This window comes from Rhineura floridana, chromosome 2 (assembly GCF_030035675.1).
Source record: "Rhineura floridana isolate rRhiFlo1 chromosome 2, rRhiFlo1.hap2, whole genome shotgun sequence".
NCBI classification, from domain to species: Eukaryota; Metazoa; Chordata; class Lepidosauria; order Squamata; family Rhineuridae; genus Rhineura; species Rhineura floridana.
This window is the reverse complement of record NC_084481.1, coordinates 207,479,747-207,506,322: the sequence shown is the minus strand read 5'-3', so window position 1 is coordinate 207,506,322 and position 26,576 is coordinate 207,479,747. Positions and strand designations below refer to the sequence as shown.

The following is a 26,576-nucleotide window of genomic DNA, read 5'->3' as shown; positions in this document are numbered from 1 at the left end:
TAAATAAATAAATAAATAAAATTGGGAGGGGGGTATAAAGAAACAAGCTCCCCTCCTCCCACCCAGAACCTCACCCATCGAGTTCCCTAAGCCAAATGGAGGGGAAATCACTAAACAGAGTCCACTACGGTTTGTACCATGACATTATGAGCAACTGACACTACAGGCAGTGCTAATAGCAGCAGCCCAGCTCAACCACAGTCAGACACTACCAAGCACCTCCAGGCTCTCTGCTCCTCTCACTGCCAGATTCTGATTGGCCAGCAGACTCAGAAAAAAGGAAGGGAAACATTCTAATTGGCCACTGCCAGCAGAGAGGAGAGAGGAACCAAATGACCTGTTCCTTCTCTCCTCTCTGCTGGTACTGCCCAGTTAGAATTGTTCTGCAGTTCCAATGGAATGCTACCAGCACAGAAAAGAGAGAGAACAGTATTAATTGGACACTGCCAGCACGAAAAAAGAGAGAAAAGAGCTCTAAATGGACAGTACCAGCAGGAGGGCATGAGAGACAAAGAGACAGCAAATGAGCAGCTGTGCCAAGCTGGAAGGTTGGCAATGGGGGCGGGGAGGAAAAGATGGAGAATCTAGACCAGGGGCCATGGAAGTAAGGAGGGAAACACAGGATCCTCGGGTTGGGGAAGAAGAAAAAATTGAGAATTCAGGGCCGGAGGGGGTGATTCTGGGACAGAAAGGGTGTACATATGTGTGTGATATGAATTTTATTTAAAGGTGATTTGGGGAAATGAATTGGCTTGCCTTCTGTGAAATGTGTGTTCCACTGGGTTCAGAGGAGTGGCTTTGACTTTGGGTCACAGCTTTGCCTTTTATTAATGTCCTTGGGCACAATATTTGTTCTTTAGCCTCCCCAGTTTGCCTTTGCTGAAATTGATGTCTTGCTGCAGTAGGAAATACTCTTGATTCTTCACATCTCCACAGCAACCATTTTATGATTGGCGACGTTCCTCACCCATCCCCCTCTGTGGCAGCCATTTTGTGGCACTGCCCACACAGCACGCCCAATGTTACCACAAAAAGTTGAAGGCCCCAACAGAATGATTGTCTTAACTGTCATTTTTACTATTTTGACGCCATATACACAATTCAACTATCCGCCCAGTCAGGAAATCAAACCTTCTGTAATTATGTGAGTTTTCAGAAATGTTTACTGATTAAATTCATTGCATCAAGATCAATAGGGCTTATTTCCAAGGAAATATGTTCAGCCTATGAGCATTAATGCAAGCGAATTCAATATTATGTGTGTGTGTGCATGCATGCATTTTAGATACATGGACTCTTAGACTGCTTCAGATGTCAAATACAGATTTTTTGAAAGGATTATATATGGGTATTTCCTTCTTTTTTATAGCTGAGAAGAGAAAATGTCATTTGATACATGGTCAAACAAGAAGGGGGGCGTCAAATGAACATACTGCTCCCATGCCTTTAAGAGGCTAAAAATATGATTTTTCCCCTTATGACAGAATGTGATGTAGAGTGTTGGCCTGGGACCTGGGATGCTAAGGTTCAAATCCCTACTTTACCATGAAGCACACTGGGTGACCTTGGACCAATCACTATCTCCCAGCCTAACCTACCTCACAGGGTTGTTGTGAGGATAAAATTGGGAGGGGTAGAACCATGTTTGTATGCCACCTTGAGCTCCTTGGAGGAAAGGTGAAATATAAATGAAATAAATGTGTTTATGTATTTGTTTTTAAATGTAAGTCACCTGGAGAACTTTTTAGGTTACAAGCAATTAATAAATTTCATTAATAGAAATAATAATAATAATAATAGGCTCTGGCTGCAGAAGGTAATTGGCTCTGCTCCCTGGACTACCGTTTTACCTCTGGCTCCTCCCACATCCACTATTTCATGCATGACTCCACTTGGTAGACATGGGGGTTCTAGTAAAAAAAACAACCAAAGTAGATTCCACAAGCCTGCTTTACACAATAAAGCAAAACTGTGAAACAAGATTATTCTAATTTCATCTTGCCATGATTCAGTCTTCTGGTCTAGGTCTACCACTTTCTAATTCTACCACTATTCCTTAATGTAATGGAGAGTGGGATGAGGTAAAAGGTGCCTTGCTCATATTTTAATAAGAAGGTGATACTTTGATAGAATAGTAGCAACAACTCAAAGGTGCAAAGACTGACTGAAGCAATTTAAGCCAAAGCAAATTTGAGTGAATTTTTTTTTAGGTGGAGGATAGCTAAAAGAAATCACTAGATGAAAGTAAATTTGTAAACATGTCTCTTTTCAGAACACTTTTTTTCTTCTGAGGCCTTTAAATGACCCTTGTAATCTCCATTCACTTCAACAGGCCTCGCTCAGCAGGCCTCACTCAGCAGCTCGACAGTAGGAATCGCCGGAAGCCCCGTGGAGTAGCAGCAGCAGCAGCATGTCGACAAGTGGTCCCGCGGCGGCTTCCTCTGCCCCTGGCAGCAGCCGGCTTCAGCACGCTCAGCACCAAGTCAATGAGGTGGTGGATATAATGAGAGTCAATGTGGACAAGGTTTTGGAAAGCGATCAAAAGCTCTCCGAGCTGGATGACCATGCAGATGCCTTGCAAGCGGGAGCTGCCCCATTTGAGACGAATGCTGCCAAGCTGAAAAGGAAGTACTGGTGGAAGAACTGCAAGATGTGGGCCATTCTGATGGCGGTGGTGATTGTCCTCTTAATCATCATCATTGGTCTCCCCGTCTGAGGAGGAGGAGTCCCCGCTCAGCGCTGCACTGCCACCCCTGCCAGCACCCCCACACCAAGAGGAGTCCTGCGCCTCTGCCGTCCCTCCGCAGTCCCTCTGGGCCGCTGGGAAGAACTAGGGTGGCATCTGATGGAGACTGGTGGAGGCTAAGTTGAAGCTGCTTTAATTCTTTTTCTACTTTTGCAGTACTCACTGGATGTGTAATGTGGCCTTCTATTATATGTTATATTTATAGTGTGGTATTAATTCTTGTATTGTTGTCATATTTGCTATTTTTTTTATTATGGTTGTATTATTTTGTTTGAAAATGTTTTGCAATTGTTTGCTCTTGTTATAAGTTATTTCAATTATTGTGTTTTTTTCTTGTTGTAAGTCGCTTTGAGTTCTACTGTTGAAAAAAGGCGACTAACAAATGCCAGTAATAAATAAATAAATAAAAATACCGAATTGGGCAAGGTGAAATTAATGGTAACAAAAAGGCATTTAAAGTTATGCAATGAATATCAATATCCAGTCATCAGAAGCACAATGTCAACATGTTTCAGCAACATTCCACAAATTCCATTGTGACAGAAACTCAGTTTCTAACAAAAGAAGTGAAGGAAACAAAAATGGAAAAATTCTGCATTGCATGTGAGAAGAAGATGAAATCACAGACAAAAATAAAAAGCTGAGTTGATGCCCCATCACATATATGGGGGAGTCTTACCTTCTTTTGACATATAGCAGAAATTTCAGCTGTAAGGGGAAGGTAAACAGAATATCAAAACAGTTATGATCTCTGCTTTACCATGGGCGCTGCACTGTATTGGTTGATCTAGGGACTTACACAATGTTCTAGAGAAAATTGAATTCTAGTAGCGTCTGACCACTGGTTCTTGTTTGTCAGTTCAGCTCCTTTATGCCTCTAAATACCAATTGCTGGGGATCGTGAGCAGGAGCATGCTATCTTAAGTCCTGCTTGCAGGCTTCACATCTGTCTCTGATTGGCCAATGTGAACCTGAATGCCTGACAAGATGGATCTCTGGTCTGATCCAGCAGAGCTTTTCTTATTATAAGTGTGTTAGAAACAGACTTCTATCCATATTGAGTCCTTCCAGAATAAGGTATTCATTGTAGTTATGTGTGTAAACCTAAAGCGGGTTTAGGCTTGGCAAGCATCTGGTATAGGGCATATTTTGAAGTTCAGAGCTTCTTCCTCTTACCCCTCAAAAACGGTTCCCTGCTTCTGAGTTGCATGGAGATGGTAAATGACTCTTGCCTGTTCAACAGAAGGAGCAGCACAAGCCTGTTCTCCGTGCAAATCAGAAGCTGAAGCCAGAGCAATATGACACAAAATATGCTCAAGAGTAAAGACAGAAGGGATGAGGGAGAATATCCACTAAATCGGATTTAGTACTGGATTCCAACTGAATTCGACAGTCCACTGTCTTTTCAGATCAGACTGATTTCTTGCTGTGGGCTGCAGCTGTAATCATCCCGGATTTTCTTCCAATTTTTTGCCCCCAATTTTATGTAATTATCTTCATAATTTCATTTAAGTTGACACATTCGTAACAGTGTGTAGGTGTGATAAATCGGAAAAAATAAACCACGTGGAACATAGTGATAATTTACATAGGCATTTACATTAAAAATTACACAACTTTTTTTGCAACCAAAGAACACCCAGCAGATTGAACCGGCAAGCACCAAAGCAAGTGGGAACAAAAAAGGGCAGATCGGGATGGAAAGATGGACTATCGGAACACAAGTGGATCGGAACTAGGCAGCGAACCCCATCCCTAATAGACAGACATGCAAAGATGATGTGCAAAAGTACACTAAACTGACAAATGCTTCTGGAATAAATGATGCCACCAAATTCTGCTTTTGTGCCAAATTTACTTAGTAATAATTTGGCAGGCCTCCATGTGTGGAACTCCCAGCACCAGACTCGGGACTTACTAGAATCGATTTCACCGCAAGAAATGCACAGAAAGAATACTAGCCCAACTCAAAACAAATATATCCCCAAAAGGTTCAGGGTTAGGAGAATACATGAAGCCAGGATCAGCTCCAGAGGGTGGCAAGATCGAGCGTTTGCCCAAATTCCAAGATTGTGCCACCATTTCCACTTTGGGCAAAACACCCAAGGTGATCAGATGCAGCCTAGGAGAATCCTTGGTTTCCATATTCTGTCTGTTTGGGGGAGGGCACCTGTCTGAAAGCTCCCAAAATCCTGGAACCAGCAGTGCATGAAGATTTCATACCATATGAAAATAAAACTGGCAACATAGCCAATGTGTTATAAATTTCTTAAACCCCACTCTTCAATAGCACCTATGGGTACAGCACATTCTTAGATACACTGGAACAATTCAGCAGCCAGAGCATTCTTGCCAATCTTCCTTAAGCAAATACAAGCAGACCGTTCTCGTCAAAGCCTCCACAAAAGTTCAGTTCCAAAACTGCATCCTCATTATCCTATTTGCATTTTGGCCTATCCATTGTAAGCTAAATTTACTCTTTGCCTCAAATGTACAACTGGTTTTGAGTGCATCCTGGATCTTGCTGCTGTCTGCTTGTAGCACATCAGTTATATGCTTTACCTTAAGTTGTACGCTTTCCCTGTACTGCCTAATCTGATACATTGAAGCAGGCTTGGGACCTTGAAGTCCCACAGATGTTACTAGATTATGACTCCCATCATTCCCAACCAATGGCCATGCTGGCTCGGGCTGAAGAGAGTTGGAGTCCAACAACATCTGGAGGGCCACAGGTTCCCCATCAGAGGGCATGCCACTTACGGACATTCAGCTGGCATACAATGAACATGTATGGAAAGTGAGCAGCACTGTGGTGGCAGCATCTGCTCATTTAAACAACTGAAAAGACCCTGTGCATGTAACCATGTTGAGATCTCTCCATGTAAGAACATAAAAAGAATCCTACTGGATCAGACCAACGGCCCATGTAGTCTAGCATTCTACTTTGATTTTTCCAATTAATTTGTTTCTCATGGCACACTAGCAGTTCTCTTGCAGGACTTTGATGAACCCAAACACACGTTTTAGAATGAGGAACATCGGAAGCTAACTTATTTCAAATCAAACTATTTGCCCATCTAGTCCAGTATTGTCTACTCTGACTGGCAGCAGCTCTCAAGTGTCTCAGGCCAAGTGTCTTTCCCAGCACCTGCTACTTGATCCTTTCAACTGGAGATGCCAGGGACTGAACCTGCGATCTTCTGCATGCAAGGCATGTCCTCTGCCACCAAGCTATGTTATAGGGGATTGGCTTGAATGACATTTGAGCACCCTTAGAATCTCACAATTCTATGATTCTATAAAACACCTATACCGTTGTATCGGGACTAGTACTTGCTATCCAACTTTAAATTCAGTCTTACCTTGTGGCAAAAGAACATCAATCAACCATTCGCTGTGATCCCTTAAAAGGAAAAAAAAGAAAAGAATCAGAGTAGTTTGTGATGTGTTTCTCCGAACCCCATGTTATTAATTTGCAGGCTGGGCTCATCATGATTATGTCTCAACTGGACTACTTTGCCACATCGCATTTACTGCAAATGACCAGTGTGCTGATGTCAAGTGTGCCATGTACCCATTTTTTTCAGCTTACACTGAAAAGTCTCATTTAGAAGATGAAAAGATACAGAACGTCCTAACTCTCCTCAGATGGCCAAGGGTGTGAGCTGAACATAAAAAGAGGACAAACAGCTCCACCATCAAATTTACTGTGCCTGTTTAAAAGCCAGACCTCCTAGCAAATTTAATTATTTTTGTTTCAGGTGTAAATCAAAGATGACTTCAACACCAAGGTGACTTCTGTAAAATTAAATTACTTTTTTCCCTTTCTGCAAATGGCGCTGCTGTGATGCCAAGACTGTTATAAAACATTGGCCAAAAACAAAACATGCACCTTCTGGTCTATTTTTTCAGTAAATTTCCATTTATTTGCCCTAAAAATGGACAATGACTGAATTCAGAAACTAAAGCAAAATCATATTAAACAGATAAAGCTGTGGTGCATTTTAAAATGTAATACCTCCACCACAATTAAATTGCAAGCGTGGGTTGGATTCCATTTTTACCGCTGCTGTGGCTTTATTACACTATAAAAATGCTCCCTTCTCAATGTCTTGTAAAAGACAATAACAGTGTCTTGTTGTGAGAAAAAGTCATATTATCCCTTGCCTTAAATAACTTGATGAGTGAAGAAGAAATATGCTGTTTTGTGCCAAAGCTTATAAGTGATAACCTAATCCTGTACAGCCAGGGTGGTGTGGTAGCTATAAAGTGCCAAAGTTTAGGTGTGAGAAACACCAGTTTAAGTCCCCTCAGAACCAAACTAGATGCCCTTCATACTTTTTTTTAAAAAAAGTAAATTGCAGATGTGAAGGGTCCAAACCAGATTGGGATCCTGGTGTGAGGGTACCTTTGCCTCTGCTATAGTCCCATTTTTTTGCCTCTGCTATAGTCCCATTTTTTAAAGGGTGCAGTTTTTAGACCTCATGGCTCTTGGGATGTGTTTTTAAAAGTAGAGGGAAAATCAATCTAAAAGCTACAAAATCAAAAGAGACCTGAGCAAATTATTTTGAATATAGATTTCCAGTAGAACAATTTTTTTATCCAGTTTGCTGTCCATCATCCTGAACCAAAATCCTTCCTTCCTCCTACCTGTCAACATTCACTGAATCCTTTTTCTTCTGGGCTGTTTTGCAATTAGGACACAGCAGCTTATCACAGCAAGAGTGGGACTGTGTCCAAATAATTTTTTTTCTGTGATGCTAAATGGACTTGGTGTCTAATAAATCAGATTTGCCACGTTCAGTCATCACATTTGCACATGACTTGGTAATGTGTTTGATTTATACTGTGACCTAGAAGTTTCAGTGTTTAGCCGTTTACTCTACCAGCATGCTGTGTGGTTTTTGTTTTTAACTTAATGGTCCCAAGGTTTTACATAGCTTTTTAGGATCGATACAGAATCCAGCAGCCAGGTTGCTGCCAAGGACAAGACAGGCTGAACATATAACACCAATCCTAGCATGACTGCATTGGCCATCAATCAGTTTTTGGGCCCAATTCAAACTGCGGGTTTTGACCTATAAAGGCTTATGCAGCTCAGGACTCCAATACCTCAAGAACCATCTTTCCCCACATGAACTAACCTGGACCCTGTGTTCGTCATCGGAGGCCCTTCTCCATGTGCCCCTCCGAGGAAGGTGCGGGGGATGGCAACATGATAACAGGCCTTCTCAGTGGTGGCTCCCTGTCTATGGCATGCACTTCACAGGGAGGTATGCTTGGCATCATCACTATCTGATTTTAGGCACCAAACAAAAACATTTTTATTCACACAGGCCTTTGGACCTTAATTTTCTGCTTCTGTTTGAGTGGGCAGAGTTCAGTTGTATCACTTCCTTTATACACATTATTTGTGTATTTTAGATTGTTTTAACCTTGTTTTAAATGTGCTTTTTAAAAGTAACTTTGAGTTCCACTTTTTGTGAGGGGAGGGGAAGCAAATAATAATAATAATAATAATAATAATAATAATAATAATAATAATAATAATAATAATAATAATGCATTGGTCATGTTTCTTTCAGTTGTTTGGCCTCTGTTAGCCTACCCACCCTGCAATCCTCTGGCTGCATTCTTCACAAAGGTAGAGAGGGGGTGGTTTATCACCCAGAGCCACAGACAAGGAAGGATCTATGCACATCTGAAACACACAGGAAGGACAAAATCAGTTTCCAAAAAAGTGTTCTAGTCAATGAACCCAAATCCCCTGCCTGTGAAAACTCAAAACCTCATTGAGTCCACTGACAGAAAAGAATCTATGTTTATGAGCCTCAGACACTCTTGGGCATCCCTACCAGCTTTGTCAGTGCTTCAATATGGAAAAGGGTCACCAGTTAAGATGGCAGAGATGAGCTTAATGTTTTGCTTGGGATATTGTTGATGACATTGCCTTCATCCCAGAGATATAATATGATCCTTTCTAACAGGCTAGCTTTGGTTCAGACGAAAGTATTAAGGGTTTGCAGAGTCCTCTACGGAAAAAATGGCAAGCCCAACCTAAGCAAAACTTACATACAAACAAGATTGTGGTGGATAAGACCGGTAAACACTGTCAAGCTACAATATCAAAGCTACTGTCAAGCTACAATATCAAAAGAGAACAGGATCTGCTTGTCTTCAGAACTGAATTGTAAAACTATCCAACTGAATGGAATGGATGTGTGTAGGCTCTTTCAGAGTGTTAGAGTCATTCAGGGTCATTGTGGGCCATTTGCTACCGGGCCAAGTTCAAGGTTCTAGTTTTGACGTACAAAGCCCTATACAGCTTGGGACCAGGATACCTGAAAGACCGTCTTACCCCTTATATACCCAGTCGATCACTGAGCTCTGCAGGTGAGGCCTCCTGCAGATAGCATCTTATCAGGAGGTCCGTTCCACACAACATAGGAAACGGACCTTTAGTGTGGCGGCACGTACCCTGTGGAATTCCCTCCCCTTAAATATTAGGCAGGCGCCATCTCTGCTATCTTTTCGGCGCCTTTTGAAGACTTTCCTCTTCCAACAAGCCTTTTAAGCTGAGACCTATCCCAGTATGCGTCGGTGTTCGAATTGCTTTTAGTATGTCTTTTAATATCTTTAACCCTTTTTTTAAAAAAAAGTTTTTAAAATGTTTTTTTTAAATGTTTTTAACGTTGTTTTGTTTTAATGTATTTTAAGGTCTTTTTATGATGTTTTAAAGTGTGTTTAGTGTTTCTGTTTGCCGCCCTGGGCTCCTGCTGGTAGGAAGGGCAGGGTATAAATAAAATAATAAATAAATAAATAAATTGTTTACCCTTGACACATGATTTTCCACCCAGGAGGAAACTGGACATTACAGAAGGTGTAAGGATGCCTTCAAAATGGCATCCCTAGGTCAAGTTCTCACCTCTCCCATAACCCGTAGCACCCCTTATCTTGTGTCAAGACATCACTGCACTGTGTGTTTCATGATCCCCACTTCACATTATTGGCTGGAGGGAATGGGGAAATGTACAATGCCATGATACTGCGATATGGAATGAGTGGTACTAAACAATATGAAGGGAGAGAGAAAGAGAGCTCTCAACAGAGGGATGTCATTTTGGGTGGTATCCCTGCATTTCCTGTACTGTGCATTCTGTTCTGCCCTGCTTACCATGAGCTCATACTTTCTGCTCTCCTCAGATGCTAACATATCAACTCAGGAGTATCTAACACTTGGGGTCAAACGAAACGTTACTCTTGTCATGGCCCCGTCAGAGGACTCCTCCGATGAGGACGACTCAGGAGTAACAGCAGCAGACCCAGGAGCAGCAGACCCAGAAGGAGACACGGAGGAGCCTCCTGAGAATCCAGCTCCTTCTCCCCCTCAGCTGCAGAGCACCCCAGATACAGCAGAGGCCCTGCAGCCAGACACAGACAGTGAACAGGATACTCCCCCCTCACCTGCAGAACGTAGACAGCAGAAGGTCAGGCAGAAGAGAGGCAGGCCTGTCTCCTTAAGGCCCAAACGCTGAGGGCTCACACCTGCTGTCAAACCTGCTCCTTATAAGGCACCCCTTGCCTTCAGCTGGTTGCTGACTGCAACATCAGGCGTGGCTCATGTATTCCTAGTTTCCCTGCAGCATCTCTTGGACTGACCCCTTGGCAATTGATCCCGGACCTCTACTGACCTCGCTTCTGGACTTCGGACTTGGAAAGTAAGCTTCAGACAGGCCTGGCCCTTATCAGGTTCCCTCCTCGTTTGCCTGGCAGATTTACAACCAGACTGCCGGCTAAGGACTTTCCTCCCCTGCTAACGACCCAGGCATTTCCAGCCCCACCGGCACTGCTGTCTCAGTGCAGAGCTGACAACTCTTAATGTGTATTTAGAAAGGGTTTTTAAAAAAAATACCAGGTAGAGGGGGGCAATTTTAATTGGGACCACAGTGCATGGAGAGGGTAGGTTTGACGCTTCCCAGCTGTGATCCTGATAAAAATCCCCCACCCAGTGCAACCATTAGGCTTGAGGGGGTGAACTCCCATTGCAGCATGGGGGGCAATTTTTGTTGGGATACAGATAGGGAAGGGAAGATTAAGCTCCCCCACTCCATGCATTGTGGTCCTGATTAAAATTGCCCCCTGTACCTTGTATTAATTTTTTTTAATCCCATTACATGCTTGCTAACTATGTATGTAACAGAATATGTAGTTTAACCCTTAACCTTGAGCTATTTGAGTGATTAGGGGCACAATCCTCCTGATAGTTATGCTGAGTCAAGGGGATTCGGGATGCAGCATAGTTGCGGTGGAGGAAGGAGGGCATTGGCGCAGCCGGGTTGTGCCAGCAATAATCCCCCACCGGGACATATCCGCAGCCCACCCACGGAGCTTTGTCACCACCCAGGCTTGGCCAGTGAAGCTGAGGCTGGTGCAAGGCCCAAGAAAGGGGCGTTCCAGCAATGTGTCAGAGGTAAAACCGAGGAAAGGGGAAATTATGCCACATCCTGGCCCCATTCAGCTCCATCCTGCAGCCCTCAGTTCCAGCAGATACTACGCTGGGAGAAAGAGCGGTGGAAGGAAACATACATTTTTTTTCCTTCTGCTGGCACAGCCAGTGTGCTCCCCTACCCAGGGTTCCTGAACGGAGGTAGGATCTGGCATCCCTTTATGCCACCTTCCCTCCAGCCGGCTCCATTTCTGCCAGCCTCATCTGTATTGGCTTGCTACAAAAAACACAAACCGAAACTGGGAAGAATAGTGGTTTTACAATTCATGGGTAGGCTCACTTTGAACAAGTTCTGCTTACTTGAACTACGTCAGTCCAGGGTTCAAATTTCCACTCAGCCATGAAGCTCAGTGAATGGCTTCGGGCCAGTCACTGTCTCTGAGCCTAACCTACCTCACAGGGTTGTTGTGAGGATAAAATGCGGAGGGGAGAACCATGTACACCACCTTGAGCTTCTTGGAGGAAAGGTGGGATATAATTGTAAGAAATAATAAATAAATATTCTACGCAGAATGCAATTTACTGTTTAGTATGTTCCAACAGCCCAGTCCGGTAGCTGAAGGATGGGTAGCATTGGCTAAAAAAAGAGATAACATCAACTTCAGATAAGTGAGGTTTAGGAACATGGGGAAAGTAAGCAGGCAGGAATATCCAATGGAGAGAGGCCAATCTAGGAGTTCCTATTCTTGGCCACACTTGGCTTCTGGTATCGTAAGACCTCTGGTTCTCTCTAGGGTGTGTGCCCTCCAGACAGGCCAGTGTGAGCAAGGGACATATGGGGAGCAATGTGTCTCTTGGATGGGAGGCAATGCCTCTCCGAGTTAAGAATTAACAGCAGGGTTAAGAAGAATGTCCTGCTCCATAGGCAAACTATTGAAAGGTTTCTAACAAATTGAGCAGTAGTAGTTACTGTAGGGTTTAGTTACATTTGGCAGTGCCATTGTTTGAATAGTAAGTAGCTTTTCTGGACAAGACATTGCCTTCCTTTCCATTTCTGACTCGTGACAATGAATAACCTCACTATTCCAGCAATGTAATTAGAGTGGTTCCTCAGTGAGCATATTCTAAGGGGTGCAAAAAAGTCCATTACCTTCACTGCCGGCTTGTTAATGGCATTATGGCATTCAATGTGCTGACAGTGTATGGGATTCCATGCTGAAAAACAAAACCACCACTGATAAACACACACAAGTTTATTGAAGAGCTAAATATGGGTTACATACAGTACGGACTCTGAGCCCTTTTTTATCAGTTGTATAAATTTCAAGTAATAAGATTTGGTTTCAGGCTCAGTCTTAAATGCTGAACACCAGCCAAATTCAGAATTATTTTTGGTCTCCAGGTCTGATGTTAGGTCTGGCAAATATGGAGATGCAGCGCACTGAGAGTACATGCTTGCCATGCATTATGGATCCTGGTTCAGTGCTCAATACATCCAATTAAACTCTAACAGGCTGCCGATAGGAAAGAACTCTGCCTGAGAACCTAGAGAGATATTAGCTACAGTGAACTAGTTAAGGTATTGGTAGAAAGCATCTCCTTATATTGTAAAGATGAGAAAGTCTTATTTATAATTCTGCATAATTACAATATATATATAGTGTAAAATATATTTCTACAGCTGGTTCACCCAATCATGTTCATCACTTGACTTCTGCAATCAAGTGGTGACTTACCAGTATGAATGGGCCATTGCAGGGTTAACACAAGCATTGGCTGTGCCCATATGTCATGCTAAACCATGTGTCAGAGCAGGAATGAGCCACAGTGAACCTTGGGCTCACATGCTTCCCCCTCTCATCCTCATATGTGCCCACAAGGAGGACAGTGGAAGCTTTCACTACTTTTGCTTAACCATGATTTGTTGTATCATCTGGGCCAACAAACTGTGGTTAACATTAACAATGGTTTCTTTAAAAAAAAGCCAACTTCAAACCATGGTTTCTGAAGCTGTACCATAGGATGAAAGTTTCTGAACTGCTCCTACCATCCAAGTCGTCGTACAGAACATGTGAACTCAGCAACAGTATAAAAATGAGAAGTCACAAGAAGTCTATTTGCCATAGCACATGACTGGTTTCTTCCTAGCTTCACAATCTCAATGGGAGACGTGTATACCAGCACAATGAAAGCTGGTTCAGTTGTCAGATTTTCCTCTTCCTCCCTCCCTCCCTGTGCTTCAGATGGGCTGTTCCCCTTTATAAAAAGTATGGCTGTGTTTTGGTTTGTGTGTTGCTTTGGAAAGTGCAAATTAGGTAAGTTCATCTTTAAATGCAAACAGAATTGAATTTCTCCCCATCCCAATTTGTAGACATCCTTTTTAACACACTGGGGCAGAGCTGCTGTCATTCATGTGTACAACAGACATCTGAAGAGCCCTAATATATGAAGAAGAATTATGCTTTTCAAGGATTTCAGTTCACATCTTCAGCTGTGACTCATCAACTGTAATCAAGTGAGGAGAGAAATCAAGTCATCTACACAGACATGTGAATTGTCTACATGAAAGCAAAGAGAACATGTAGATAGAAAAGGTGCAGAGAACCCAGGAAAGATGTTTTTCTTACCCTTCTTGAATCTAAACAAGAATGATTTCACCTACCTGCAGAAAAGGTGTCAGAGGGGAATTCACACAGTGGCAGACTGACAGTCGCTGTGCCTGATGTATTGCACAACTCAGCAATTTCATTACAGAATTAGAAGGCACCCAATGGATCACCTCATCCAACCCTTTGCCCTAAGAGAGGCCCTCCTACTAAAGCATCCCAGACAGATATCTGAAAAAATACTAAGGAGTACCTTGCACACCATCCTTTGACAGCTTCTTGAAATGTTGAACTCCTTTTCTAGTTAAATAGTTGGAAAGTGTCACCTGCTTTACTATTTTAATTCTCAGGGATCACATTAATCCAAAAATGCATTGCTCCATGTAAGCAAGCACTTACCACACAGTTCTGTGAAAACAATGCATTATACACAATGAATGTGTCTTTGCTCATAAAAAAAAACCCATCCATCTCTTCAGCATTCACAATAACCTTTCACCGGGCATTAACACAGGTGGACTGTGCTCCTTCACTTACCTGTGTATTGTAGTCCTCTGTATTCGCTTATAGCCCCAGGAGGTTTTAAGTTGGGCCAGTAGTGGAAAAGCATTTGTACTGCAGGTGGTTTTACTTGAGAAGGGCCATATGCTATTACATACAGCAAGTCCTAAAAGAAAGCCAGGGGCAGTAGGTTTAATTTCAGAAGGTATCATCATTCACAGGCACAAAACACACATGCAACAGAACACAGAAAATCAGTGCACCTTTGAAGGCTTAAACATGCTTCAGCTGTAATCCACTCACTTGAATTCAATTACTCTTACTTCTGAGCAGACATTATTTATTTATTTATTTATTTTATATCCTGCCTTTCCTCCCAGTGGGAGCCCAGGGCAGCAAACAAAAGCACTAAAACCACTTTAAAACATCATAAAAACAGACTGTAAAATTCATTAAAACAAAACATCTTTATAAACATTTTTTAAAATCATTCAAGACATCTTTTAAAAAAGGTAAAACCATATTGTTTTTAAAAAAAGATTTTTAAAAAGACAAACAGCCTCGTCGATGCATTTTGTGCCAGCTGCAGCTTCTGGACCAACCTCAAGGGCAGCCCCACATTGTTGAGCCTCAGCTAACCCAGAATGGACAGGGAGAGGGGAGGCATGAGTTTCAGGCGCCTCCGCTGCCAGAGGAAGCAGAGTTGGGAATTATTGAGTCTGAGCAGGACCTTGCACGAGGGGGTCAGCCTGCACACCAGCCTGTTCCCACGGATACCGCACTCTCCGAGGAACAGAGCACGCCGCCCCCAACTGATGCAGAAGACTTGTTGGGGGAAGCTCCAGAGACAGTGCCAGCTCCTCCCTTGCCAAGCAGTTCCCAGGAGGATACCAGTGTGGCACAGCCCCCTGATCTTGAGCCTGTTGCTCAGGAGCAGGTGTCTTCCGATGAGCCGTTGAAAACACACCCCTTGTCCCTCGCTCCCGCCGCCGCGAGAAATGGACAGGGCAAAGACAGGAATTACGAAGGAGTCAGAGATTACGTTCAAAAACGTTCCCTTCTTAAGCTTGCCGCTTACAGTGGGGAGTCGTTGAGTCAACTTCCTTCACACGCTGCAGAGCATGTCTAGAGTGTAGTTAGGGATTCTAGTGAGTTAGCGCAGGGTTTTCTATGAAGCGCAATGCCTTTGATGTATCCATTACTCTAATAAAATGAGATTTACTTGCACCCACGCTTCAGCCTCGTCCTTCTGGCTCTGGACAGGACACACATAGAGTGCATTACAGTAATCAAGCCTAGCGGTTACCAATGCATGGATAACAGTGGTCAGGCTATCCCGGTCCAGAAACGGCAGCAGCTGTCTTACCAGCTAAAGCTGGTAAAAGACACTCCTAGCCATGGAGGTCACCTGGGCCTCTAGCAACAAATATGGATCCAGGAGCACCCCCAGACTACAGACCTGCTCTTTCAGAGGAAATAAGACCCCATCCAAAGGAGGCAACTGACCAATTATCTGAACTCGGGAACAACCAACCCATAGCGCCTCCATCTTGCTAGGATTCAGACTCAGTTTATTGGCCCCCATCCAGCCCACCATAGAGACCAGGCAGCGGTCCAGGGCCTGCACGGCCTCTCCAGATTCAGATGCTACAGAGAAACAGAGCTGGGTATTGTCAGCGTACTGCTGACACCTAGCCCAAATATCCTGATGACCACTCCCAAGAGCTTCATATAGATGTTAAACAGCATGGGGAACAAGATGGTACCTTGTGGCACCCCACAGCACAACTGCCAGGGGGGCGAAAGACCCAATGCTATTCTCTGAAAATGACCTTGGAGATAGGATCAGAACCACTGTAAAACAGTGTCTCCGATACCCACTGCACCAAGTCGGCCCAGAAGGATAGCATGGTCAATGGTATCAAAAGCTACTGAGAGATCAAGTAAGAATAACAGGGCTACATTCCCCCTGTCCTTCTCTCGATAAAGGTCATCCATCAGGGTGACCAAAGCCGATTCAGTCCCATAACCAGGCCTGAACCCAGACTGGGATGGGTCAAGATAACCAGACATGCATAGGATTGTACTATTTGCACTACTGACTTGCTTGGCTTGGGAGTAAGCTCAATTGAACTCCATGGGACTTGCTTCTCAGTAGACACAACCAGGATTTCAGTGGCAGCCTCAAAACATCTGCTTCTTCTCTGATAATTTAGCTATTTCTTATTGTGATTATGATATGTTTATTGTTAGGCATCATGTACCACTATAGGGAGATTTATATGGAGTGAATGCTCAGTGGCAGTGCCAAAATTGAAGAACGCCATTCCTGTGCAGATCCACTAGGTTCCTATTCTGCTTGCTCTGAGGCAGATTCAGATAGGGATGGGGGATAATTTCTGTTCAGTTCACATTTAAAGGCATACTTATCTAATTTGCACATTCCTAAATCATATGTGAACCAAAACACAGCTATCCTTCTCAATTTGCACTTATCTGAATTTTGCAATGCAGTTCTCCAACAAAGTAATGTGTACAAAACTGTATATCCTATGGCAAAGTGTGCATATAAATGAGTATATTAGTGAAAATAAAAATATAAAAATGCACAATATTAGGGAAATCTGCTCCACAAAAATGCATACATTAGGCAAAATTTCTTATAAAAATGTGTGTAGGAGAAATTTGCACAAAAATTCTGACGAATTTTCATGAGACCTTTTTATTTTTTTGAAAAAAATCACAAACTGATGTAGAAATGCAGCAAACTGAACTTAAGATTGAAAAAATGGGAAACTAAGAGAAAGTGAAATTGACATATTCGCCCATCCCTAGGTTCAAAGCACTTATTTCAACAATCTCTTCATGTTTAATTATATGCTTCTTTTAGGGATTGCTCTGTTTTAGCAGATGCATTTGTGACTGTTCTATAATTTTTAGTATTGTTTTGTACGTTTATCTTGCTTTTTACTGTACTATAAGTAAGGGTGGATGAATCTGCCAATTTCAGTTCCTCTCCATTTCTCATTTCTCCAGTCTTAAGTTCAATTCACCCCAAGGCCACATCAGTTTGTGAACTTTTTTTAAAAAAATTGTCATTAAAATTCATAGGCATTTTTGTGTGTATTTTCCCTAATATATGCATTTTTACAAGCCATGTCCCCTAATACAATGCATTTTTGCACATTTATGTGCACACTTTTCACTGATGACATGCATTTGGCACACATTTTAGGGTTGGAGAATGCATCACAAAATTCCGTTAAGCGAAATTTTGGAGAGTTACACTTTGGTTTGCATATTATTTCACTGTGTGTGAATTAGGGAGGTTCATATTCAAATGCAAACTGAACAAATGTTTTGCACATCCTTAATTGTAAGCCACTTTTTAATCAAAAAGGGGACAGCTGATGATGACAATTATAAAAGTAGTAGTAATAATAATAATAATAAAAAATCATAATAATACCTCCTTGCATCTTAATTATCAAGGGGCAAATGCTGACCTTGCAAGAATGAACAAAGTAGAAAGAGACAACTGGGGAAGCAGAACAATCGGGCGAGAGAATGAAATAGAATCTTGGTAAGGTCTACACATGTGGATTGGTTGGGAAAAGGGGCTACAAATGTTGCCTTTTCCTTGGGGTTGAGCTGCCCATCACTATGGAGGCTGTAGTTGTAGTCAAGTTCTATTACATTTGTGTCCAACAGTGCAAACATCCAGGCAGGGCTGGCCCAATACATTTTGCTGCCTGACGCAGAACAGCAAATGCTCTCCCCCTCCACACACAGTCAGTGTGTATCATATTGTATTTATGTTATTTATTACTTCCTTTTCAGGGCCAAGCCCTCACAAAATAATATAATAGAACCCAAGGCAGAGTATAAAACACTGAGCGGATACAGACAAATAGACACACAAGATAATGAATTAGAACACCAACATAATTCTCCTGGGAGGGAAATTATACAAGGCTGGCCGAGTTATAGCCACCTCAGGCAGAAAATCTCACAAGTGGTTCTCTCCTTCCTCGGCACTAAAAAATACAACGATAATAAATAGCTATCAATTTACTGCCCGTTCATGACACCAAAAATCAGGTGCCTCATGGTAGGGTCAGGCTTGGATCCAGGCATCCAGCAACCACTAAAAACTGGATCTAGGAATGAGCAACTAGGTTGCTGCAAAGGCCAGGAAGGCAGGTTTCCCTCCCACCCCACACCCTCAGTTTGGTTTGAGGACAATCTGGCCAGGTCCTACATTTTGCAAACTACAAAACACAATACCCAACAATGTTGCACCCCTATATGTGGTGTTTTGATCTGATTTAAAGAAAAGACTGAATCACCCCCAGATTTCCACTAGCCCGAGTCACTTCTAAAAACAAACCAGAAAGGAGGACCTAATATGGAATGGGATGGGGGATTGCATTCACAAATTCATGTTGCAATACAAAACTTATATAAAACTTCACGAAAGGGATCAGACGCGTAAATTGTTCCAGTTGATTTGGTCAGTTTATAAGGTGTCAATGTTAAAATAAACTATTGTTCATTCTACTGTTTTCACAAAATATATTTGGTCCCCAACTTACTTTCCATACTTCTTGTTTGTACTTCATAAGGCATTCCAGTAACTGACAATGGTACACTGAAAGAGAGAAAAAACAGAGCACTTGAAAGGAAAAATCAAGGAACAAATGTCCTTTGTATCATATTGATTGGCTTAAGGCGCAATCCAATTCACCTTTCCATTGGGCTGGGATGAGTTGGATGCTGGCAGGCTCACAGCTGCACTAGGCTGTGCTGGCCTTGTCCTCTGCTGGCAGCAGTCCTCTACCACAGCTGAGCCATGGAGCTGCCAGGAGCCTACCGGCACCACCAAAGATCTGCCACAGACAGCCAGTGCAGTGGAAGGAGGGCCAGCAGAAGCCAGTGGAAGCCCTGAAAATGGGGCATTCCAGAGGCGTGGCAGAGGAAGAGTTGCGGGGGGGGACTTGCACAAGATCATCCTCATGTTCAGATCCCTCCCCGGGTCCTGATACCCCCAAAAATGCCACCAGCCAAAAGGCCAGTGCAGTAAAATAATGTTACTTATTCTCCCATGTGGCCTATGGGGAGCGTTTACTCCCTGGGAGAGCTGTGTGTCGGAGCGGTGCTTCCTGACCAGCTCATGTGTGCGGCTCCAAGGGAGCTAGCGTTCAGCTGGGCCAGCAGCTCACGAGCGGGAGGAGGATCCCGCAGAGGTTTCTGCTGACTCCTCCTCTGCCTGGTCTCCCCTCTGCCAGCTTCCTGGCATATGGATTGCTCTGTTAATTAGTATCTGACAGTTCACAGCCTACATTGTATAAATCTTGTTAATGATGAGCATCCCATACATGGATTTTGGAAGCCAATTCAAATGTTCATCAAGGTCACATGGTACAATCCTCATGAGTCTGTGCCATCTCAGAATCCACATGGGAGATTGCATGTGTGAATGTGCTCCATGTCTTAGTCTTCCTGTATGCAGAAAATTTCCTGGGTTATATCCCAGACTTAGTCATGCTTTGAGTAGGCCCCCTGAAATTGAATTTTAGCTGTTTGTTTCATTGACTGTTTTCCGTGTGTAGCACTTTGAGAACAGTTGGGGAAACATGGTTTTAAAGAAAGAAAGTTTGTAGGTAGTGCAATTATTCCATAACTCTTAAGCTTAGAAGAGACGTATATGATGTCTTACTTTATTTTATTATTTATTTAATTTTTATGCATCATAATCACATAAAATATGTATTATTATTATTATTGTTATTATTATTGTTGTTATTATTATTAAAATGTCTATCTCACTCTTCCTCCCGAAGGAGCCCAAGGTTGCAAACACCAATGTTGTAAAACAATACAATTTAAAAAAAACTTTATTTTAAAACATCTGCATGGTGTGCAGAATGCAACATTTAAAGCCAATACAAATAAAACAGGCAAAACAATACAAAAAAGTAACAAAAAAATCATGTTCACATAAGTTCACAAAAATGCAATGTGGGTCACCTTCAATAGAAAAGCTGTTAAAACAAAAGCGTTTTTACCTGGTGCCTAAAACACATTTCAGATGGTGCCAGCCTAATCTCAGTGGGCAAAGGTTCCATAATCTCAGTGTCACTATACTGGATGCACTATTTCTAGTTGATGACAACATGATGTAACCAGAAACCATCAAGCATGTGCCTCAGTTGCACATCGTAAAGGTCAAAGAGAGGTATAAAAGGTGAGGCAGTCCTTTAAATACATTGGTCACAAGTTGTTTGGGGCTTTATACATTAGAAACAACACTGTGAACTTGGCTCAGGAACAAATTGGCAACTCATGCAGTTCCTTTACAGTTGATGTTAGCTGCAGCTTCCAACCCAACCTCAAGGGCAGCCTCACACAGAACAAATTATAGCAATCCAGAGGTTATCAGTGCTTGAACAGCTGTAGCCAATCTATCCCAGTCCAGGAACAGTCATAGCTGGTGTGTCGAACAAAGACATTCCTAGCCACCAAGGCAACTTGAGCTTCAAGTAACTAAGCTAGATCCAGGAATACCCCAAGTTGCATAATTGTTTCTTCAGAGGAGTGCAACCTCATCCAGAACAGGCACTTCACCTAGACATGAAAACCAATTACCCACAGCACTTCTGTCTTGCCAAGATTCAAACTCAGTTTATTAGCTCCATCCAGCCCACCACTGAATCAAGGCACCAATCCAGAGACTGGACAGCTGAGCCACTCCTGACTTGGATTTTATTTAGAAATAAAGTTGGCTATTGTCAGCATACTGATGGCATCCTTTTTCTCCAGACTCCTAGTACTGCTCCCAACAACTTCACATAGATGGGGAGGGCACAGTGCTCTGTGACACCCCACAGTACAGATACCAGGGGGCCAAGGAGCACTCCCCCAGTGCTACTCTCTGGACACAGTACTGTTGATAGGACTGAAACCACTGTAAAACTGTTCCCAATACCCATCTCACATTATTGGCCCAGAAGGATACCATGGTTGGTGGTATCAAAAGCTGCCAAAAGACCAGGAAGAAGAAGCAATATCACACTCTTCCATCTCTCTCTCTTGATGAAGGCCATACATCAGAGCAACCAAGGTATATTCATTTCTGAGACCAGGCTCAGATTGGAATAGGGCCAGATAAGCAGTCTCCTCTGAGAATACTTGCACGTGAATTGCCCCAAACCTCTCCAATGTCTTCACAAGAGAGGAGGTATTGCAACTGGGAAGCAATTGTCATGAACCAACAGGTCCAGGGTAAGTTGTTTTTACAAGTAGATACACCGTTCCCTTGAACAATAATACATTAACCACACCCTGTACCCACTCAGTCATACCACATGTGCTGGGCTTTATTAACTAAAATGGGCACAGATAGGACACATGGTCAGTCTCATTGCTGCAATACCTTGTCATCATCAGGGCCCATTAACTGAAAAAGAGCTCACAACCAAACAAGACATAGCCCTGGACATCTCAGCTGAACCAGTCAGAATAGTAGCATCAAGGCCTGTTCAGAGACAAATGACTTTACCATTAAAATGGTTGCGAATTATTTGTGAATTGATCACGGTGGTTCTCTGGGAGTATCAGAGAGCCATCCAACGCACAAGGAGAAAACAACAGGCATCCCCCCCGCCCCGGGTATCAATGTCACAATAGGGAAAGGTTCACCTGTTGTTTTTTGCTTGTTACAGAGCTGTTAAAGGAAAGAGTCTTTGTCTGTTAAATCCTTATGCACAATAACAGGCGGCAGCTGGTGGCTCCATGCCAGTGGGAAAGTGGAATCCACTCCGAGTTTTACTCCAAATTTTTCAAGGAGCTGTACAAGATGCTTCAGTGGATTCCTCCGCCCCGCTTCCATGGAGCCACCAGCCACCACTGACAATAACGTAATATGTTTATCAGATCCAGCATGACTGTTCCTATCTTTCTAATTGCAATCAACTTATGAGACTGTAGGAGGCATAATTTGCCCTTCTATAAAGGAGGCATCATTAAGAAACTTACATCATGTGCAGGATATGAAGCAATCAACACATTCTTCTCTAAATTTAATATGAACTTCAGTGTTCCTTAATTATCACTAAAGCAATTGTGATTTTTAAAAAAAACAACCTGATGCTCTTTCATTTTCTGATGTTAAAATAGAATTTATAGAACTGATTTGAAGTCTCTTAACACTAGGATCCAAATGTACTTTTGCAACACTGTGAAATTAATTATCACCAAAATAGCTGCTTTAGGCACCAGACTCAGACATTTTCAAAGGGCTATTTTCAGTTCCTTTTCAAAATAAGAACACAGCAAGGAGCATTAAGACCTTGTTGAGAGTTCATGCAGCATTAGCTTACAAGTAGCCCTGCTAAAGAACATTTTTAAGGCCATTTTTATGTTTTAAATGTTATGTGATTTATCCTGGAAGACTGACAAGTGAACAAACAGCCAGAAAAACCAATACATACCAGGATTGGATGTATACTGCATTGCGATCATTAACATTGAAGATGCAGAAAGATTAACATGAGCAGGCACTCCTTCTCTTCTTGAGGAGCCCACTTCAAAGAAAACAAACAAAATGTTAATAGCTAACAATGCAAATTTACCCATTAGCCTAAACTTTCATCCAAATACAGAACCCATAACTATTCAGCCAAACTGATACTACAAGCACCACATCCCCAGGAAGCTTATCCCATTGCATCTTCCTCCAGTATCCCATATGTCTTATGTTTTCAGTATCTCGCTTATGCCATATTTTATCATAGTAAGTACTGGACTATGACCTGGGAGACCAGGTTCAAATCCCCACCTAACCATGAAGCTCACTGGGTGACCTTAGGCCAGTCACTGCCTCTCAGCCTCATGAAAACCCTATTCATAGGGTCACCATAAGTGGGAATCGACTTGAAGGCAGTACATTTATATTTTACAAGTACTGTCAATGGGCTTTACCTCTGACATGGATGACAGCCTGATGTACATTGGCTCAGTTTGCAGACAACATTAATGATCACTTAGTGAGAATCAGCAAGCATTCAGGTAACCAGAGCAAAAACTGTGGCCTTAACATTCCTCCCTGGGCCCTGCTACTGCCATACAACCTGGAACTAAGCTATGGTTTGGTTTAGCATACCGTGCAAACCTGAGCTCGTGGTATGACTAGCTCTCAACAAACCATTAGCTGAAACTAAGGTTTGTTCTTTGTTTATTGCTCATGGTATGCTTGAGGGAGACAAACCATGGGCCTGGGTTGGTATGTAATGCTAAGCCAAACTATTGCTTAGCTCCAGGATGCACTGCAGCAACAGGACTGAAGGAGGAGTGATGTAGCCATGATTTTTACTCTGGGTACCCACATGCTTAGCATTACGTGTGGCCACTGAGTAATCTGCCCAATGGAGGTAAGAAGCTAGAAGGCTTTTGAAAGCTGGTAGAATGGATACCGGACTACTGGTTCATGGACCTTCTCCATGCTTCTGAACTTCATTCTCAACATTGCCCATTATTTTCTGGCTTAGCTAGCTATGTTGCATGATACACAGACATACAATGGGTCTTCTACAAGTAAATCTGTAATATATTCATACTGAAATACCATGTCAGAATAGAGGAACAAGAGATAGATGCGTAATATCCATCCCTTGTTCCAGGTCTGCTCAAAACCGGAAGATAACTGGGAGATGCAGGATTCTAACCAACCTTCGTTTGCTGTTGTGTAATGCCAGGTCTGTAGTGCAGAAAACATCATGCATCCATGATATGATTTTGGATGAATCTGCAGACCTGGCATGTATAACGGAGACCTGGTTGGACGAAGCCTCGGCACCTATTTTAGAGGTGATGTGCCCGCCAGGTTTCCGCTATGCACAACAGCCGAGGGAAGGAAGGCGGGGAGGGGGAGTGGCTGTCATCTATCGGGAGTCCTTAGTTTTTGCCAGATCTCCTCTCCATGGGACCAAGTTTGTTGATTGCATATACTGGAGGTTGGGCCTGAAGGGCAGTTTTGGGATTCTGCTCGTGTACCGCCCGCCTCGCTGCACGGCAGAATCCCTGACCGAGGTGCTAGAGGTGGTCTCCGGTGTACGTATGATGTCCCCAGAATTGTTAGTGATAGGGGACTTCAACGTGCACGCCGAGACCACTCTCAAGGGAGCCCCTCGGGATTTCCTGGAAACCATGACTTCCTGGGAACTGCACCTTAGTAATACTGAGCCCACCCATGTAGCCGGTCATGCTCTTGACCTTGTATTTGTCCTGGGGGAAGAGGAAAGTGCTCTGAAGTTAGGGACTATTACTTCTATCCCTGTGTCATGGTCAGACCACCATCTGGTAAATGTAGACTTCTCGATGCCACACGCCCTCTGCAAAGGCACAGGACCTATTAGAATGGTCCGCCCCAGGCATCTGATGGATCCAGAAGGATTCCTGAATGCACTGGGGGAACTAGAACCTGCTGAAGGTCACTCGGTCGAAACCCTGGTGACGGAATGGAATACAAAGATCACCGGGACATTAGACCGAGTGGCTCCGAAACGTCCTCTCCCCCTAGAAAGATCTCGGATGGCACCTTGGTACACACCACGGTTGCGTGTTCTGATACAGGAGGTGAGATGACTAGAACGCCGGTGGCGAAAGTCCCGCTCCGAAGATGCCCGGACACAAGTTAGAGCAGCAGTAGCTGCCTATCATGTGGCAATAAAGGCAACAAAGAAGGATTACTTTGCTGCCTCTATTGCATCAGCGGAGTGTTGTCCCAGGAGGCTATTCCAAGTGGTCCAAAGCCTGGTCGGTCCAGCTGCTCAAGAACCCTTGGAATGTTCAAAGGCCTCCTGTGACAATTTAGCTAAACACTTTGCTGATAAAATCGAGCATCTAAGAAGCTCGATTTCGCATACCGTGAATGCAGATAGTGGACCAGAGTTGACCAGTCATAATGTGATCCAATGGGATCGGTTTCGGCCTCTTCCTTCTGAGGATGTGGACAAGGTACTGTCAACTGTGAAACCTACCACCTGTCTCCTTGACCCTTGCCCGACATGAGCTGTAAAGAGAAATTGGGCGATGGGATCAAGGCGGTGGTAAATGCATCCTTGAATGAGGGTGTATTGCCATTAGCCCTCAAGGAGGCAATTATAAAACCTATTTTGAAAAAGCCCTCCTTGGATCCCCAAGATTTAAACAACTTTTGCCCAATTTCAAATTTACCATTCTTGGGCAAGGTCATTGAGCGAGTGGTGGCCAATCAGCTGTCAGCGCATTTGGATGAAACGGATTATCTAGATCCATACCAATCAGGTTTCAGGACTGGACACGGAACAGAAACAGCCTTGGTCGCTCTGGTGGATGATATGAGGAGGGCATTAGATAGGGGAGAACTCACATTTCTTGTCCTCCTGGATCTCTCAGCGGCTTTTGATACCGTCGACCACGGTATCTTGCTGGATCGTCTGGAGGGATTAGGAATAGGAGGTACAGTATTAAACTGGTTCCGTTCCTTTCTCTCCGGTAGACAACAGCAAGTGGCATTGGGAGACGAGGTTTCAGACCCTTGGCCCCTCAACTGCGGTGTGCCACAGGGTTCTATCCTTTCTCCCATGCTATTTAACATTTATGTAAAACCGCTGGGAACCATCATCAGGAGGTTTGGGCTGCAGTGCCACCAATATGCGGATGACACTCAGCTCTACCTCTCTTTTAAGTCCTCACCAGAGTTGGCTGTGGAAACCATGTCCAAGTGCCTGGAATCTGTGAGTGGATGGATGGGAAGAAACAGGCTAAAGCTGAATCCTGATAAAACTGAAGTACTGCTTGTGGGAGACAAGGGAAGACTAGGAAACATCAACCTGACATTTAATGGGGTAAAATTGCCCCTGAAGGATCAGGTCCGCAGTCTCGGAGTGATCCTTGATTCCGAGCTATCTATGGAGGCCCAAGTTTCATCGGTGTGCCGAGCAGCTTGGGGTCAATTGCATCTCATTCGAAGGCTGCAACCCTATCTTCCTGCTCACCTGCTCCCACTCGTAGTGCATGCTCTGGTCACCTCTTGTTTAGACTACTGCAATGCGCTCTACGTGGGGCTACCCTTGAAAACAGTCCGGAAACTACAGCTGGTACAAAATACGGCGGCTCGTTTACTTACAAATAGCCGCCGGTACGATCATATTACTCCAGTGCTCTACAATCTACACTGGCTTCCAGTCATTTTCCGGGCTCAATTCAAGGTGTCGGTATTAACCTTTAAAGCCCT

At 43.4% G+C, this 26,576-nt stretch overlaps 2 protein-coding genes across 15 annotated transcripts in view; one reads left to right on the top strand and one right to left on the bottom strand.

Moving 5' to 3' along the window:
- The window catches only part of UNC79 (unc-79 homolog, NALCN channel complex subunit), a 219,281-nt gene that overhangs the window by 167,456 nt on the left and 25,249 nt on the right, over window positions 1-26,576 (bottom strand). For all 14 annotated transcript variants that reach the window (XM_061612016.1, XM_061612022.1, XM_061612013.1 and 11 more), the window contains 7 exons: window positions 22,792-22,884; window positions 18,895-18,950; window positions 14,336-14,465; window positions 12,343-12,407; window positions 8,359-8,447; window positions 6,109-6,149; window positions 3,426-3,454 (listed from right to left, as the gene is read on the bottom strand). In XM_061612016.1, the coding sequence (XP_061468000.1) occupies window positions 3,426-3,454; window positions 6,109-6,149; window positions 8,359-8,447; window positions 12,343-12,407; window positions 14,336-14,465; window positions 18,895-18,950; window positions 22,792-22,884 (503 nt within the window). The remainder of the gene's footprint in view (window positions 1-3,425; window positions 3,455-6,108; window positions 6,150-8,358; window positions 8,448-12,342; window positions 12,408-14,335; window positions 14,466-18,894; window positions 18,951-22,791; window positions 22,885-26,576) is intronic.
- Window positions 2,362-2,716, top strand: LOC133376089 (vesicle-associated membrane protein 3-like). Its single transcript, XM_061607496.1, has one exon. It carries the CDS (start codon window positions 2,411-2,413, stop codon window positions 2,714-2,716), a length of 306 nt encoding a protein of 101 aa, XP_061463480.1. The 5' UTR covers window positions 2,362-2,410.